Source organism: Panthera tigris, chromosome F2 (genome assembly GCF_018350195.1).
Source record: "Panthera tigris isolate Pti1 chromosome F2, P.tigris_Pti1_mat1.1, whole genome shotgun sequence".
In the NCBI taxonomy this organism is placed as follows: Eukaryota; Metazoa; Chordata; class Mammalia; order Carnivora; family Felidae; genus Panthera; species Panthera tigris.
Window position 1 is genome coordinate 34,959,527 of NC_056676.1, and position 19,286 is coordinate 34,978,812.

The 19,286-nt window shown below is 33.0% G+C and overlaps 1 protein-coding gene across 5 annotated transcripts in view; it reads left to right on the top strand.

The window, feature by feature from the left end:
* CNBD1 (cyclic nucleotide binding domain containing 1) overlaps window positions 1-19,286 on the top strand; it is a 460,555-nt gene that overhangs the window by 287,148 nt on the left and 154,121 nt on the right. For all 5 annotated transcript variants that reach the window (XR_006212925.1, XM_042973091.1, XM_015538490.2 and 2 more), the window contains 2 exons: window positions 14,477-14,614; window positions 15,820-15,952. Coding sequence is in view for 4 of the 5 variants with exons in the window: in XM_042973091.1 (XP_042829025.1) it covers window positions 14,477-14,614; window positions 15,820-15,952 (271 nt within the window). In the remaining variant the exon portion in view is untranslated. The remainder of the gene's footprint in view (window positions 1-14,476; window positions 14,615-15,819; window positions 15,953-19,286) is intronic.

The window sequence follows — 19,286 nt, forward strand, 5'->3', positions numbered from 1 at the left end:
ATAGTTATACTCTGAAGACAAAGCACCATTCCCCCCCCCCACGCCCCAAAGGACTACGTTTGACCATGAAACATGTTCCTTCAGTGACTGGTGTATTTCTCAGAGATTAGTGACAGCTGTAGGATACCACTAAGAGGATACCACTTAGAGTATCACAGATCTGAAGATTGTGCTTCTCTTTGACTTGTTGATGGCAAAAAAATGCAAGTACATTTAGGCATAATTCAAGAACTATGCTTGTCCCCAATAAATTCTTTATTGAACACAATTCAGAGGATGGCTGAAGGCTAAAGTTTTTAGCTTGGTTCTGCCAGTTGAGAGAGATAATCATGATATTTGCCACTTTAATATGTAAAATCTTTAAATACTTTAAGAGGTCCTTATCTGTCCTGATCAAAGATTGTATTTTAGCATTTTTCTTATGGTCAGTTTAGTTCAACAGACATTTTTTAACACGTACTATGGGTTTGGTATTGAGATAAATAAGAAATTGTCTTGGCTTTGCAGAAGACAATGATGTGGTAGAGACGGCTGGAAGTGCAGCTGATAGTTTCAGTTTGATGGCGTGATTAGGGTGATTAAACAAGCACAGCTCACTGTGGGAACAAAAAGTCAGAGCATCAGGCCCTACTTTGAGAATGGGAATTGAACTTCCTCCGTTTAAGTAGAACTCCTGTGCTAAGTTCCTAACTTAGCTAACTCCTGTGAACACTGTGCTAAGTGTTCATCACATGATATCATCTGAAAAGAATGATCAAAACTATGGTGGTATATAGCGGTCTTAACTCTGTTTTTCATTAATTAAAAATAATGTTTACATTTACTTAGTGTCCTTGTCAATTATTATGACCATAATTTACTTCTCTTTTATAAGTTTGTCATTTGTATGGAAACTGTGTGTATGTGCGTGTATGTGTGTATTAATACTGGAAATCAATTCTTACTTATTTTTAACTGGCTTAGTTAACTGGTTTATTTTTTCCCCCAAACAGTTGTTCAAGAAACTGCTTTTACCCGTCTTCAGAAATATATTTGCATAAATCAAACTGGACAAAATATACAGCTAACTATATTATTGAAAATCAGAAAATGTTTATTGAAGGTTTTAGTAAACCTTCACTGTAATACATTCTGGATGATGATAATTCCTTAAAGAGGTGACAAAGACTTTACTCAACCAAATAAAGAAACACGTACACACACATATACATATACACATTGTTTTCAGGTAAATTTATGTGTTTAATTATTTTCTCAAAGGGTTTTCTTTATATACAGTAATCAATATTTCATCTAACAAGAATGGATGTGTCAATTTCTTCTATTAGCCGTTAGATAAACAAAAGGCCTTTATAGCAGACTAATTACATTTTACCAAGACAAGCAAATTTTCCAAGCTTTATACTTTACTTCTAAGAGAGTTTAATAGATGTTTATATGACATAATTTACGAATATTTAACAAATTCAACAAGCCTGAAAATATGACTCCCAAGGTCAAAGAAAATTAGATGTAAAATATTTAAGAGGAACAGAGAGGCAAGTAAAGGAGGAAATATATCAATTTAAAAAATCTGGATACTGTAATTTTTAAATTTAAATTATACAAATATCATATCTTAGTAATACTCTTTTATACCACGTAGTATATCATATAAAATATTTCTGTTATTGTATATTAATGTTAATCATTTTTACTCTAGCTTATGGGATGATTATTTTATAAATTTTTAGGGCTAAAAAAGAAATAATAGCAAAGTATATGGGGGCTTGATAATATAAATGAATCTGTAGACCTGGGGTTGACAAACTCAAGCCCTTGGTAAAATCTGACTATAGCCTTTTTGTGGATAAAGTTTTATTAGAATATAACCACACCCATTTGTTATACACCGTGACTGCTTTTACTCCACAGTGGCAGAGTTGAATACTTGTGACAGAGACTATGTGGCCTGAAAAACTGAAAATGTTTGCTTCCTAGTCATTACAGAAAAAGTTTGCCAACCTCTCCCTCAAAGTGAAAACTAAAGAACTGACTAAAATTTAATAAATCATTATCTATGTTATAAATTCACTGTTGATTTGACAATAAAATAAAGAATTCACAGTATGTTTAGAAGATATCATTAATAAAAAAGATTATATTAAATATCTGCAGAAAATATTGAGTACTTTAGAAAGAATAAAATAAAATTTGTTGTGATACTTTTTGGAAAACATTATGTGTGTTCATTAAAAGATATTAGAGAAGGGGAGCCTGGATGGCTTAGTTGAGTAAGTGTCCAACTTTGGCTCAGGTCATGATCTCACCGTTCATGAGTTTGAGCCCCGTGTCGGGTTCTGTGCTGACAGCTCAGAACCTGGAGCCTGCTTTGGATTGTCTCCCTCTCTCTCTGAGTCTCTGACCCTCCCCCACTCAAACTCTATCTTTCTCTCGAAAATAAATAAACATTAAAAAATTTTAAAATGTGTTAGAGAAGACTTAAATACAGTTACACTATATTTAGTGGACAGAAATATTCAATATTTTAAGGATACACGTCTCACAAAATGACTCATAGGTTTCATGCAATTTCAGTGAAAAAATTCAAGTAATTTCCTTGTGGAACTTCACAAGGTGCTGCTAAAAATTATACTAAAGAGCAAAAGGCTAAGAATCGCTAGATACATGGGGTGCCTAGTGGGTCAGTTTGTTAAGCCTCTGACTCTTTTTTTTTTTTTTTTTTTTTTAAGTGTCTGACTCTTGATTTCAGCTCAGGTCATGATCTCACAGTTTGTGGGATTGAGCCCACATGGGGCTCTGTGCCGACATGGAGCCTGTTTGGGATTCTCTCTATCTCTCCTCCATCTCTCAAAGATAAATAAATAAACATAAAAAAAGAATAGCCAGATATTCCTGAAGAAGACCCTTGGGGAAGAGGTACAGATATCAAGACTATATAATTGCTATAGTGCTTTTATAATGATTGATAGTGCCTCAGAGATGAACATATGGGCAGCCAGAGTTCAAAAATTAGATCCACATATGTAATCACTCTGGAGGTAAAACTGTGTCATGAAAAACAGTGGGGAGGGTGGTGAGATGATTCATTAATATGAACTAAGGCAATCAGTTATCTATGTGAATAGAATAGAAGAAACTACATGTTTACTTCATATCCTACATAAAAATCAATTTGGGATCACAAGCTTAATTATAAAAGGAATTTGATGAAATATTTTTAAAAAGCATATGGCAGGATTTCTTCATGATGTCATGACAGCAATAGAATAGTATACTTATAGAAGTATACTATAAGGATATTTGTTTAAAATCAAGAAAGGGATCTGGGTGGCTTAGTCAGTTAAGTATCTGAATTCAGCTCAATTCATTATCTGATGGTTTGTAAGTTTGAGCCCCACATCAAGCTCTCCGCTGTCAGAGCAGAGCCCACTTTGGAACCCCATCCCTTCTCTCTCTGCCCCTCCCCCATTCTCTCTCTCTGTATCTCTCTCTCTCTCTCTCTCTCTCTCACACACACACACAATAAATAAATAAACTTAAAAAAATAAATAAAATAAAGTTTTAACTGGACCACTTTCTTACACCAAACACAAAAATAAATTCAAATGGATGAAAAAACCTAAATGTGAGGCAGGAAACCATGAAAATCCTAGAGGGGAATACAGGCAGCAACCTCTTTGATAGTGGCCTAGCAACTTCTTACTAGTTGTGTTTGCTGAAGCAATGGAAGCAAAGCAAAAATGAATTATTGGGACTTCATCTAGATAAAAAGCTTCTGCACAACAAAGGAAACAGTCAAAAAAACTAAAAGGCAACCTATGGAATGGCAGAAGATATTTGCAAATGGTATATTTGATAAAGGGTTAGTATCCAAACTATAAATAACTTATCAAACTCAATACCCCAAAACAAATAATCCAGTTAAGAAATCAGAAGACATGAAGATACATTTTTCCAAAGAAGACATACAGATGGTTATCAGACACATGAAAAGATGCTCAACATCACTCATCATCAGGGAAATACAAATCAAAACCACAATGAGATACTTCACAACTGTCAGAATGGCTAAAATTAACAATACAAGAAACAACAGGTGTTGGCGAAGATGGGGAAAAAGAGAATCCCTCTTACACTGTTGGTGGGAATGCAAACTGGTGCAGCCACTCTGAAAAACAGTGTAGAGCTTCCTCAAAAAGTTAAAAATAGAACTACCCTATGGTCCAGCAATTGCACTACTAAGTATATACCCAAAAGATATAAAAATACTGATTCGAAGTGGCACATGCATCCCATTATTTTTATATTCTTACTATTCATTGAGAAGTTTAAAAAGTGGGCTTTCCACTGATCATAGTAGAAAGTGTAGTTAAGAACATTATATTCTTTAATGGTGAATAAGGAAATATCCCAAACTGCAGTTCAAAATACTTATTTTAACTATAAGCAAAAAAGTAAATATTAAATCATTTCACATTGAGATTAGACTGACACAGTTATTTCACTTTATATCTAAGCTTATTCAACTGAATCTTCTTTATAAGAACATATTAAACTCAGAATAAATGGATATATGAACCATTGAATTCAGTGTTTGTGGATAAAATGTTCTATTTTGAATATAAAGTCAGAAAGCATTGTTTTTGGTTTATTAAAAAGTTTGCTATACAAAGTTACCAAAAATATTAATTTTTCACATAAAATTCAAATCACACCAGACCAATTAATTTAAAAATGAGTAAACCATATAACACATGAAGGATATCAATCCATTAGGAACTTTAGATTTTATAACTGCAATAGCTAATGAACATCTGATGAGCACTTAAGTATGAATACCTATAAAGTACACATTTCAGCATATGCTCTATTAACTTTTTACTAAACTTTACATGCTAATTTTTTAAAGTTTATGATTATTTAAAATAGATGCTAGCTTTTTCTTTAGTTGACATTGTATTCCATATTATAATATGGCAGTACTTTTAGTTCTTAGTGCTTACTCTTAAATTATTGGGAATATGACATTCATTGTTATATTTTCTGCAGTATAATATCAATTCTACAGTATAATATCAATATTTTTTGCAGTATACTGTCAATTTCACCAAATGGCATGCTGGAATGATTATTTCTAGGGGTTGAATTGTGCACTCTTATATATCAGAGAGATTAATTTCTCTCTTTTAATAAGAAAATAAAAAGATGTCAGATAATAATAATGATATGAAAAATAATTTTTCTCACTTCTAACTAGTCAGCAATACTTATCGAGCACCAACAATGTTTAGAAAATTGTGAAATATATTTTATTTGTCCAAATGTTATTTTTTAATTAATTGGTTCAATCTTTGAATTACATTTCTGATTAAATTATACCTTCATTATTTCCAAATTAGATTCATGAAAGTGCTGAATTGTGCTGGGTGACTTCTTCAGATTTCAGGGTAGTCATTTAGGACCTTTTGAGGACATAGAATAAAAGGTTATATCTCTTTAGCAAAAAGTCAGCAGTCCAAATGTAACAGAACAGGAAAAGGAAACTGTCGTTCCAGTCAATGCTGAAGGTATTGTATGAGTTGGTCTCTCTCAAACATAAAAAAGATTAATGCAGAAGGGAATGCTTGGGCTATATCTGAGATTCAGTTCATGGTTATCAGCTGATATCAGCACTGTGCTCATGTGCTAATAATATGCAGTCTGGGCTGTTCAGGGGACCTTATATTATAGGTACTGTGATACTTATACAGGAACATGTTTCCTATGAGTTCTTCAGGTACTATTTTTCTTTGTCAACCCACTCCTTTCCTGCACTCCTAAATATATCTTTTATATGAACTAGAAAATGTATAGTTTTTAAAAGATTTTTAAAAATTTAATTGACCAAGAAAACTAAACAGGACACACAAACACATATGGCATATATAACTTGCAAATAGCAACAAATGCTAAGTACTTACATTATTCTTATTAATATCTGATATGTATGAATAGTTCAGGAATTAGAAATTCTGTTTTTAATACATTAATATTCATTGGCTTGCTTATCATATCTATCTACAGAAAAAGAAAGAGAAAAAGAGAATATATTTATATTTATATTTATATTTAAATATACCTTGGATGTTACTAATTCCTTCCTTGTGTTAAAAGGCTGCCATCTAATTTTTTTCCATTATTTTTGGACAGTAAAGACAGTAAAAACTACGATAAGGCTCTTCAGAATATTTTTCTTATTATAGATACTAATTTATGTAAAACTTTGTGGACTATCTTGCCAAAATCTCTACCCTTCCTTTATCTTCTATGAGAAAGGTTTGGATGTCATTGTCCAATTGATGATTCTGAATGATTTGGGATGATAAGGGCAAGCCAACAAAGTCCAAACAATACAAACAGAAGTAGATTTTATTTTAGAGAAACAGTCCCTTTAGTTTGTTGAATCTCAGTCTGCTTTTGACCAGGATGAGTAGTTTGCATCAGAACAATCTCCTTGCTAGAACACTATAAAATCTGGATCAAAGCAACCAACCAAACAACAGTCTGAAGATATTTGAGAGCAACCAGGGAACCAGGATTTGAAGGGTAATGATTCAAGAAAGAAAGGAAATAGCATTATTTTGAGCCAGACATTCCATGTTGCTTTCCTTTGAGGCAACTGCCAATTTGTAATTATCATAAGGATGAATAAACAGAAAGCAGTGGATCAGAACTTCAGGAATCTCAGAGTACCAGAGTGATAAAATTTTGAGTTCAGTCTACGTAGACAATCAAGACTTGAAGGGGCAAGATACTGGGAAAAGAAAATCAGAGGAAAGGTACCTTGATATGCCTTTCTTTTCTTTAGGGCATTTGCTTATTCCTAAGAGTTATGGACCAAGAGGCTAAAAATCTATAAAAATCTGAATGTCAGTACCAGTAGGATGGATGGATGGATGGATGGATGGATGGATGGATAGATGGAAGGATGCGTGGATGGATGGATGGATAGATAGATGATGGTTAGATGATGGATAGATAGATAATAAGCTAATAAGGAATTGACTTGGTCAGTTATGGAGACTGGCAAGTCCAAAATCTGTCAAATCAGTATCTAGTTTGAGTTTAAATGCTGGAAGATGCTGTAAAGTTAGGAATAACTGTTGTGTATGGAGATCAGATTGAAGGCCGCTGAATGGAGAATTTTCCTAACCTCTCTTACTTGGTTATGGATCAGTCTTTTGTTCTATTCAGGCCTTCAGCTGATTGGGTGAAGCCTGCCACAGTATAAAAGGCAATATGCTTTATTCTGTGTACTAATCTAAATGTTCAACTCATCCAAAACACCCAGGATAATATTTTACCAATTTATTTGGGTACTCTATAACCCAGTCAAGTTGACATAAAATTAATCATCACAGAACCCAAGTAAAAGTATGCAGCTAAAAATCCAACAAGAACTGTCTTCAGTCTCATAGCATTTGACAGAGAGCAATTAAGAGTTCTGTGTCTAGGAGCACCTGGGTGGCTCAGTTGGTTAAATGTCCAACTCTTGGTTTTGGCTCAGGTCATGATCCTCATGGTTTCCTGAGTTCAAGCCCCGCACTGCACTGAGCCAGGGCTCTGCACTGGCAGCGTGGAGCCTGCTTGGGATTCTCTGTTTCCCTCTCTCTCTTTCCCTCCCCACTCATACTGTCTCTGTTTCTCTCAAAATAAATACATAAACTTAAAAAAAAAGAGCTCTGTGTCTATCAAGGATAAGAACTTCTGATAAACATGTTAGTCTATCAATAGAAACCCAGAACTAAATCCAGCCTCAGACACCTCAGTTCCTGATTGGATCATGTTAATTTGCTTCTACACTCACTACTTAACTGTAAGTTGAAAAGTAAAGCATCTCAGAGAAAGATATCGTCTACAGCAATAACAGTTTTTCATCCTCAATGTTCAGCACTAAATAAAAAGGAATAAATGACACACAAAAATAGACAAATAGCAAATAATAAGAAGGAAAATTTAAACCTAAATATGTCTATAATTACATTATATATAAGCAGACTAAGTATTTTAACTAATAAACAAAGATTGTCAGAGTAGATAAAATAACCTCCTATATGCTGACACACCTTATTACAAATATACCAGAAGTTGCTAAGTAAAATAATGGAAGATGATAAACCAGATCACACTAACCCAAAGAAAGCTGGTGTTGCTCTTCTAATAGTAAGAAAGTAGACTTCATTGCAAGAACATTATTAAAACTAAAGAGAGATAATTATTGTGAAATAACATGCACTGAAACTTATTACTTCAAAACATATAAAGTAAACATTGGTAGAACAGGAAAGAAAGGGAAGAGAGAGAGAGAGAGAGAGAGAGAGAGAGAAATGAAAAGAAAGAAAGAAAGAAAGAAAGAAAGAAAGAAAGAAAGAAAGAAAGAAAGAGAGAGAGAGAGAGAAAGGAAGGAAGGAAGGAAGGAAGGAAGGAAGGAAGGAAGGAAGGAAGGAAGGAAGGAAGGAAGGAAGAAAGAAAGAAGGAAAGAAAGAAGAAAGAAGCAAACAAATCCAACACTATAGTAGGTGATTTTAATAGGACTGTTAGTGCACAGTCTGATGCAGGGCTCAAACCCACACCGGTGAGATCATGATCTGAGCCGAAATTCGGAGTCAGAAGCTTAACCGACTGAACCACCAAAGGCACCCCTACAACAGAACTTTTAGAAGTTAAGAATATTTGGGTAGAATTGTACTAGTCTTAAAGTGGCATCAGATGATGATTATATTTAACCCAGGCTCCTTTGCTGCTGAAAATCTTCCTATATTAGAAGGAAACACATTCATTTATCTTCAAAGTTTTAAGATAGTGATATAACATTATTAATATTTTTAGAATGGCCTTACTTATGAGACTATTGCATGTTATAGAGCAAAACAAAGAGCACATAATTTATTAGAAATCAGGGGGGAAACTTGGGTGATCCAGGTAGCTTTAGAAAAGAGATAGGAGTTAAACTGGGTCTTAAGCTGGGTAGAATTCAAATAAGCAGTCAGTGTGTTAGGTCTTTCAAATAAGTGTTTCATGTGAATTACTGAGGATGTGGAAATTCCCTGAGAAAAAACCACTCTGTTTTGGAGGAAATAAAAACAATTTCTTCTACTTTTCTGATCCATTATGATATTTGGACTCTTCTTGCCAAAATGCATGAGGGTCATAATAGTACGCTTTATTTAGACAAATTTTAAAGAGGAATTTATTGACTATATCTACAAATTGACTTGATTTATAGGTTTTACTTAGGGATTGCATAGCTTTTCATATATTCTTCAAATATCAATTATTTTCCTGTAATTGGAAATGTCTTCCTCTTTGGCTCAGCATATAGGTTTGGTATCAATGTACTCAGGGAATTTCTGTTGAGGCAGACAGGCCAGTCTCTCAACTAGTGGGTTGAGTTAGGTCCCAATTAGACTGTCCTCACATTCAGGTTAGTTCCTGCTTTTACCTTTTAGATATCACAATATACCCCTAATATGACCAAAATCCTCCATAAGCATGTAAGAGATTATGAAATGTGACATTTTCATATCACTTTCTTATTGTACAACATTATTTGGTTATGAGAATGTACTTTCTACATAAGCCATTTAAGTCATAGGGGAAATGTAATTTTTTTCTGAGACATAGACATCCTGGAGAATCTCATGAAAGCTATAGAAAGTCATTCAAGGAAATAAATGGAAATTTACAAATAATCACAAACTATGGCATGAGATATTAGGAGTTCAAGAATCTTCTAAAAGTCCATCCTTGGACTAAATTTATGAACCCCTATCTAGAGAGGCTTTGTATTTTCTATCTGCCTCTTCAGCCCCATAGGGAGAAAAAAATATGTTCCACAGGGTTAAGAACATGATGTTTCCTTGGTTTAAAAATAGCAATTCTAATTTTAGTTATTGATCTTATTTAATGTGTAAATGCCTGAAAGCTAGACACATTGGAAAAATAAAACAAGGAGAACAAAAATTATACCTGTAGAGGTCTACTGTTTTTAAAAAAAGTTCATTTGTGTAAAATACAGTTTGAAACAAACCTCAACAATGTTTTTATATAAAAGAAATCTTAATGGATTTACCAACTCATATTATTCAGCACCAAATGTTTGGGTCATGTATTATTAAAGAAGTGTAAAAATTTTTAATCATGAGAATATATCATTTCCCAATAAATGTAATTATCAATTTATTTTCCAGTAAAATAACAGGAGAATTTAGAAGTGAGAGAAATAGCTCCTTTTGTGCACTTCCAACATCTATCTACAGCAAAATAGGATTATTTACCTAACCTTAATGAGTGTTTCCCCCAAAACTGAGAAACATTGAGCTGTATATCATTTAAATAGCTTTGTAATGTTGCCAGATTTCAAAATTACTATATTCATTAAAATTTTCAGAAAATACAGAGAGGTATTAAGTAGAAAATGATAGTTGTCTGCACTTTCATCATTCAGAGATAACTATACACATCTAATATATATCATTTAAGATATTTCATATATTGGGGCACCTGGGTGGCTTAGTCAGTTGGGCATTTGACTTTGGCTTAGATCATGATCTCACAGATGGTGGGTTCAAGCCCAGCATTGGGTTCTGTGCTAATAGCTCAGAGCCTGGAGCCTGCTTTGGATTCTGTGTCTCCTTCTCTCTCTCTGCCCCTTCTTCTGTCTCTGTCTCTCTGTCTCTTAAAAATAAAACAAATATTAGAAAAAATTAAAAAAAAAAGATGTTTCATATATCAATATAAAGATACCAAGAGAGAGAACGCAGGTGTGGAAAATAACACAGCATGTTGTTTTGAATCTATTTTAAACGTCTTTTAAAATGTCCAAAACTTAAAATTTAATACAAACTCACTCTGTAATTGAAAGAAAATAGAGTTTTAAGGAAAAGGTAATAAGTCTTTTTTGTCATTTTACTTCCACCTTTCCCCTGAATAGCCTGGTATTTGCACTTGTACAACTTTCTCTGAGCTAACATAAACGTATAAACAATTATATAAATTTATATAGATTACCATTTTTGTAACTGTTCAGTTTATTAAAATTTTCAACATATTTTCACTGCTATTTGTCTTTTTTTCACTATAAGTATTCATAAAGGGTAAGGTACATAGATGTCATTAATTTTAAACAGTATGTAAAAATTTAGATTGAGTTGAATACACACATACACACACATTAACTGGTGGCTTTTTAAAAATACTCCAGTTGGAGGTTATTAAAATGTGCCGCATTGTTTTATAAGTACATTCTTAAGAATGCATTTCTACAAGGTAGATCCTAAGAGATATGTTCCTGGATAAAGCATTTCATATATCCTTTGTTAATTTTAGTAAACATTGCCAGATTATTTCCCATTTTAAAAGGTTTTACAGTTTCTTGAGTTATATAAGAAAAGTATTGCCCCAGTCTCATAGGTTAGAGTACTTTAATATTTTCAGTCTCATAGATGAATAAACATTTCTCTGTTTAATAGTAAGATTGAGAATGTTTCTTTTGTGTGTGGTTTATTTAGTTATTCTCTTCTGGAAAATATTTTTTTAAATAATTTGTCATTTTCTATAATTATTTTTAATCTATTTTTTGTAAATGTGTATTTATTTTGAGAGAGTGAGAGTGCACGTGAGTGGGGGTAGGTGAGAAAGAAAGAGAGGGAATCCCAAGAAGTGTGGAGCCTAACTCAGAGCTTGATCTCACAACCATGAGCCAAAGTCAGGAGTTAGAGGCTTAACCAACTGAACCACCCAGGTGCCCAAAGTCAAATTATAGGTGTTTATTAGATATTATTAGGGACATAGTAGATTTCATCACTTTATTTTTGTGTCATTGTGTTTTCTTTTTCCATCCATAATGTTCTTATTTCTATGTTACTAAATTTGCAATTTTAACTAAGAAAAGCTATATATTTTTTTTGTCTTTCCTAGTTCCAAAGTATATTCTCAGTATTTTTTTTTAAATCTTCCTGCTCTTCTCTTTGGAATTACTGTTCTAAAAGTATTTTAAATCTATTTTATTTTAAAGGTATCTCATGTTAGTTACTTTATAATTATTTTATAATTATTATATATCAATAAATTTATTTACATTTATTATCAATGATGTACATTTTTTATCAACTGTTTTGTATTCCTCTTTGGATTCACTATTGTTCTAAGTGAAATTCATCTTTTTAAATTTGTTTCACATGATGTCAAAAATTAACTTGATGCTTATTTTTCCTCACTCTATATTCCTATTTTAAGTTAATAGAATTCTAGTTTGAAATTTTTTTTGAGTACTTTGAAGGTGACCATAGTTATATAATGGAATGGAAGTGTAAATATTAGTAATTTTTAAAAATAATTCAGCTATACAATAATTCAGTGTAAACAATGTTTACATACATACAGTGTGTAAAGGGTATTAGAAATGTAATATTTTCCTAATAATATTAAGGAGTTTGATGATATTGGTTAATGCATCAAGAAAGAAAGCCTTAAGAATATTATTCAAAGTTGTGGAGGACTTTTGCTTTCATAAGAGCTTATTAGGTAATTCAAACTAAGTCTTATCCTAAAAACAATTAGAAAACCTGGAAAAATGTATGTAAAAACTATCTACTTGAATTTTGTGATGTCTAACAAGATAATGAAGGGGGACGTGGAGGAGAAAGACTAATGGTCTACACCAAAACCTGAGCAGGAATGCAAGATACAAATATACATCGAGATGTTGTGTATTACTTCATTTCTAAGACTCACCTCTTCACTATTCTGGAAAATTTAGTGCCATTATCACTTAATGTAATAATTACTCCTCTCCCATTATTTTTGGTTTCTTCTGGAAATCGTAGTAGCTGTATGATGAATGGTCTCCATCTATCTTCCATATCTTTTAAAATCTCATTTCAGATTCCTTCTGAATGATTATTCTGAATGATTTTTCTCATATTTTATCCATTTCATGAATTGTTTCTTTAGTTTTAATCAATGTGTCCATTGAGTTTTTTTAATAACTCTTTATTACTTTAAAAAGCTTAATTTTGTTCTTTTGCAAAATGCCTTTTTGCTTCCATAATGTCATTCTCTGGTTTCATGATCTAATATATTAATTGTATATAATTTCTTTAAGTTGTTCATTTTTTAAAGTTCTTTGTTGACTTACCATTGTAGGGTTTTTTTTTCACTTGTGAGGCTTATAATTTTTTACTGTGATTTTGTTATTAGCAGGGATTGCTTCCTATGTGAGTTCCTTTTTTCCTCAATTCATACCTAAGGTTTTAAATTTATACTTTCCTGGATCTTAGCTGTTTTTCTAGTTGTGTAACAGAATTTACAGTAATCTTTTAGCTTTGAGTCCTGTACTATTTGTAAATGTATACTCTGCACTCACACAATTTATAGACCTAGAATCTTGATTTTATGACAGCTGTTCCCAGTTCCACAGCTGGATTAGTGGTTAAAGTTTTTGTTGCCTCCATTTCACATATAGGTGATCCTCCAAGTTCCTAGACTTTATGCTAGAAGGCCCAATTCCAGTTCCTCACCTTCCATGGTTCTAAGTCTCATCTCCTATTCCCACATGTATGACAAACCCTGGAATTCACTCCCTTTGGCCTTTATTCTAGTCTGATATCACTGTGAACCACTTTGCTTCAGCAGTGACTGTTTAAAATCCCTCTTTATTTCTGGACTTGCAGATTAAATCTCAGCTATCCATTCAACTAAAAAGATAACTGTTCAGCCTTTCTATGGATCTGAAATGTAGGAGCAGATGTCCTCTCATATCATCTTAACCATATAGACCTGATGTTTTCCCTAAGAAGCTTCTCAATTTCATAGATATATATTATCTATGATAAGTATCTATCTATCTATCTATCTATCTATCTATCTATCTATCTATAATATATATCTTATTTACAATTAAGTACTCTAGAGTAACATTTTGGCATGCTAAATATTTATCTTTTACATAATAAATTAGGACATCCTACATGTATATATATATATACATGCCAGTGATTTATATATTGCATAACACTATATTCATTTTCATTATTACTACCAACATATGAGGATAATAAAATAAGCAGAAGACCAAGTATATAAATTCTATTTCCTCACTCTTTCAACAAATATTTATTGAATGGCTACTATGTTCCAAGCATTATTCTATGTACTTAAAATGAATCAGTGGGTAAAACAGAAGATCTATTCTTACAGTTATTTTCTTCATGCTAGTGAGAAAATGGGAATTTTTTCTTGCCCTGGGAAGGTAACATTGGGCAGAAGTATGACACCCATGCAAGACTGTTTAGATCCCCTTTTTTCATAGACTCGGAGTCTGACCTGCAATCAGTGCTTTTGCAGACTCTTCTAGACTGCTCCCGTCACAATCACTAGTATTTTTATGTTGATGAATGATAATGAAGTTTAATTTGCCTCCATATTTTTATAGCTTCGACAATGGAGTACCTTTGGAACCCTGGAAGTTACAGCTCAGACTGAATCAGACACAAAGGAGTACTCAGTGATCACAGAAGAAGATTGTGAAATTCTTAAAATCCCAGCAAAGGATTATGTGAGGTTAAAATCGGTATGATCATATCTAATCTATATTAACACAATAGATGTATAAATTCAAGCTGAGTTTTGCCTCTAGACATAAGATGTCCACATTTCTTTTATTTTTTAATATAACTTGACTTGGAGACAATAAAAATGTGGTTTATTTGGTGAACAATTACTTAAGTTTCTGATGATGATGGGTAGTTGAAGTAGAAAGAAAGGTCTCTATGAATATATTTTATGTGTATTTTGAGCACTTTTGGTTTTTCATGAATTTTAAATCCATTCATTTATGCATCCATTTATTCATATATTCATTCAACAAGCATGTTTTGGTTGTCAACAGCATGTCATGTGTTAGGAATACCAGACAATCATACAGACAGATCTCTAAATCTGTACAGTCCACCTGAAAAAAAAACAGTTGGGAATAATTGGCATGCTATTTTATCGCTTTAATAGACATTCAAAACCCAGAGTTGCATGAATAGGTGATCACAACTTAATTCTGATCCCCTAATTCTGCTACATTAAGATAATTTATTTACTTCAAGTTTACCAACTTACTCTCCTTAAGTCAAATACAAAATGTTCGCTTTTTTGATTTCTCCTCACCTGATGGCAGAGAAAGTTTGTATAAATGACTTCATCAAAAGGCCCCCATTGTTCTGCTCTGCCAGCTTTTCTTGAAAGGGTCTAAGTCTGGTGCTGGTGCAATAAGGCACTGGCATCGGCTACAGTTGGGTTCTTTGGTTGGAGGGAGATGGTGAGTCATCCATCTTCTTGACTTAGGTCTCTAAAAATAGTCAGGATTTCTTTTGATATAGTGGTCTCAGTGTCAGTGGTACAGACAACTATCTCAGAATTCAACTTCCTTCCAAATTCCTGAATTCAGAGTCACTCACTTCTAACAATATTTGGTATGTTTTATTTTCAAAATATAAGTATCAATTATTTGATATTATCATGTACAACTTTTGAGTTTAGTCTGGATTATGACAAGATTTTTAAGAAATGCAAAAATATTTATGGAAGTCTAAAAATATTATGAAAGGTGGGTAAATATAATTTTAGTAGCACACCAGAAGACTAAAATTTCAATATGGTTATGTGGTCTTGGAATGATGCTCCTATAAAATTCAAATGTATTTTGTGCTATATAACCTTTATTTTTCTGTTATGCCATTTATCTATCTGCTATACATTTTCCTTCTTTTTTAATGACTTTTTCAGGAAAACATAAAGCTTGAAAATAAAGAAAAGATGAAATTAATTCATAAATGTCCATATTATGAGGAGTGGCCAACTTTATCCATATGTGAGCTAGTTGCACTCATTAAATGGAAAAAATTTCCTCCAGGTCATGGTGAGTTTAATGCAATTTTGAATCATCTTCTTTATATAACATAGTACTGGCATTTGTAATTTTTCATTGTTTTAATGTTTGATATAACATTTCTTCATATTATTTTACTTAATGTACTTAAGCACATTAATTTACTTAATGTGACCTTTTAATTAGACATTTAGAATCCTGCCTGTTTTTTATTAAAAAATCATTCTGTATTGGCTTGAAGATCTTAGGACTGGCCTTATTTCCACGTCTCTCTATATTTCCCCATGGCCCTGCCCTTCTTGCTCTATTGTCCTTACAGTCAATCAAAGACCAAAGAAGGAGAAATGCAGTGAGAAGTTATATCCATTTTTCCTGTTCTCCTGATTGAATGCCTACTTAAGCAGCAAGTTTCTTTATCTGTACCTGTGCTATACATTGTCAGTGGAAAATACAGAGAATAGGTGAGGCTGAGCTAAGGGGTAGCAGCAGTGAAGCTGCCATCATGTCCAATATTCAGCATGACAGGGATGTGTGGATTTCCTGGTTACACATACAAAAAAAGCGTAGGCAGCATTAAGTCATTTTGTACAATTGTTTCTATCTATGAGAGCCCATTAGTAGGAAATGTCACCTGCTATGGACTCAATGTTTATGCCCCCCAAAATTAATATGTTTAAGTCCTAATCCCCAATATGATGCTGTTTGGAGGTGGAGCCTTTGACAAGTGATTAAGTCACTAGAGTGGAGCCCTCATGAATGGGATTAGTGCCTTTATAAGAAGAGACATGAGAGAGATGATCTCTCTCTCTCTTACCCATATGGGGATACAAGAAGGCAGGTATCTGCAAATAAGAAAGAGAGATCTTACCAGACACTGAATCTACTGGCATCTGTATCTAGGACTTCACAGTATCCAAAACTGTGAGAAATAAATGTTGTTTAAGCCGCCCAGTCTATAGGATTTTGTTATAGCAGCCCAAACTGACTAAGACACTGATACAAGAGGAACTGTGGTAGGTGGGTCAGAGCAGCCTTAGATCTCCTCCAGTAAGGAATCCCTATTTCCCAATAAAAGATAATAGAGAGAGGTTTGTAGCCTTGCCTGGCTTTTCTCTTAGTGAAACAGTGGAGTATTTAGTGCCTAAGATTATAATGGAAGAGGTAGTGTTTGAGAGAAATACTTCCATTTCAAGTTTCAGAGCCGTGAAGTGTAGTGAGGGATATAGCACTAGGAGGAGGTGAATATTTCAGATAAACTTAAAATTAAATTCTAAAAAGAATGAGTCTGAGTTGCTAATTCCATACTGTGACTGTTAATGATAAAAATATGGTGAAGTTAAGGAAAACCTGGCAAAGATGTCCTTTGAGTGAGTCAACGTATAATAGAAAAGTGAGGTACAGCATAGCACCAATATGGAGGGTTGTTTTATAAGAAAAAAGTAAATATGACTAGGCATAGTTATGCTTGAAAACCTAAGATTCTCTAATAAACTTGTTAAATTTGGTGAGGGGCACCTGGGTGGCTTAGTCAGTGAAGTGGCCGACTCCCGGTTTCAGCCCAGGTCATGATCTCACAGTACATAGGTTCAAGCCCTGTGTCAGGCTCTGCACTGACACCATGGAGCCTGCTTGGGATTATCTCTCTCTCTTTCTCTCTGCCCCTCTCCTGCTCATGCGCTCTCTCCCTTTCTTCCTTTCAAAAATAAACATTAAACAAAATAATTTGGTGAGATTATAACTCTTTACTAAATTTGTTCCAAATTTCTTTCCTGTGTTTTTTTTTTGTTTTTATTTATCACAGTTTTGAAATACAATGTTTAACCCATATTTAGCCAAACACATATTTTATCATGCTTGTAAAAATTGAATTTTTGATGTATTTTTGTTCATGAAACACTTTTTCTAATGAGTTATTAATGCCATTTTTGGCCAACAGTATATATAAAAAAGCAAGTAGTAAACTGACTTGGGAAAAAAAATAATTGAATATTTATAAATTCAGCATTTTTTATTGAATAGAAATATATATTCTTTAATATGAATGTTTTGATTTATTATGAGTCCCTCCTTTGGTATCAGAAATACCACATTTTGGTCCATGCCTCAATCCCAAGACTATTTTGTATAAAAAATAATACTTCAGTCTTGTCTATATGTGAGGACATTAATATTTTGAGGTGTATATGGGGAATAATTTGAGCTTTTAATGCATTTGATTACTAATGATGACTAATATGTGTCTCAGTCTAAAATATCAACCTAAGATATTTAAATTTAGCATCAGAATGTTAAGGAGGTACTGACTTGATGCAATTTTTTAGACTAATGCTGGTTTCAACTTCTTTTTAGTAAAGGTCTTTAAAAATAGTGGTGGAGGGGTGCCTGGGTGTCTCAGTTGGTTAAGCATCTGACTTTGGCTCAGGTCATGACCTCATGGCTCATGAGTTTGAGCCCTGTGTTGGGCTCTGTGCTCATAGCTCAGAGCCTGGAGCCTGCTTTGTATTCTGTGTCTCTCTCTCTCTCTGTCCCTCCCCTGCTCATTCTCTGTCTCTGTCTCTCTCAAAAATAAATATTTAAAAAAATAAAGGAAACAAAAAAGAGAAAAAAATAAGAATAATGGTGGAATCTATCTATTGCATTGGACAGTCTGTGATTATATTGAATAAGTCAAAAGTAGCATTATTTTGCCACTGATTCCCAAATACAAATATGTGGTGCTTACATTTATACAGTTTTAAAAATCATTTGTCCTCCTTAGAGAAGAATGACAATTACAATAAATGATCTTCAAAGCCCGTTTCAGCCCTGAAATACTGTAGTTCTTATAAATAAACATACCTAGGTGAAGAATAAGTTCTGTCAACCTAATCAAATTTTCTTTTATGGTAGTGACAAACTTGATATATCAAAGAGAAGCATTAGATGTAATACTTCTCGACTTTCCTCAAGATTTTGAATTTTTATCAGAAAATGTAGAGACTGTTGCTCAAATCACTAATCAGCCAGTTTCTGTGGTTATTGTGTATAAGAAAAAATATTAAATTAAGTTGGCATCAATCAACTATTTATGTATATTTTATTGTTATCCTACCTATATCAGTATGCTCTGTCTTTTCCAGGCAAAATTTGACATAGCAAACAATAACTAGAGATACTTAAAAAAAAGTGGTAGTCAACTTAGTTCTGAAAGATAAAATATGCCATTATACTAATAGTAAAAAAGATATCTAGTTTTCACAAACCAAAAGCGGAGAGTTTCAGACACAGGATATATACTTTGAAATTCTACCTAATAAAAATGTAAAGTTCAGGGCTCTGAGTTCCAATAAGTTTTTGACTTCAGTATTGTGGGGTTTTATATTCT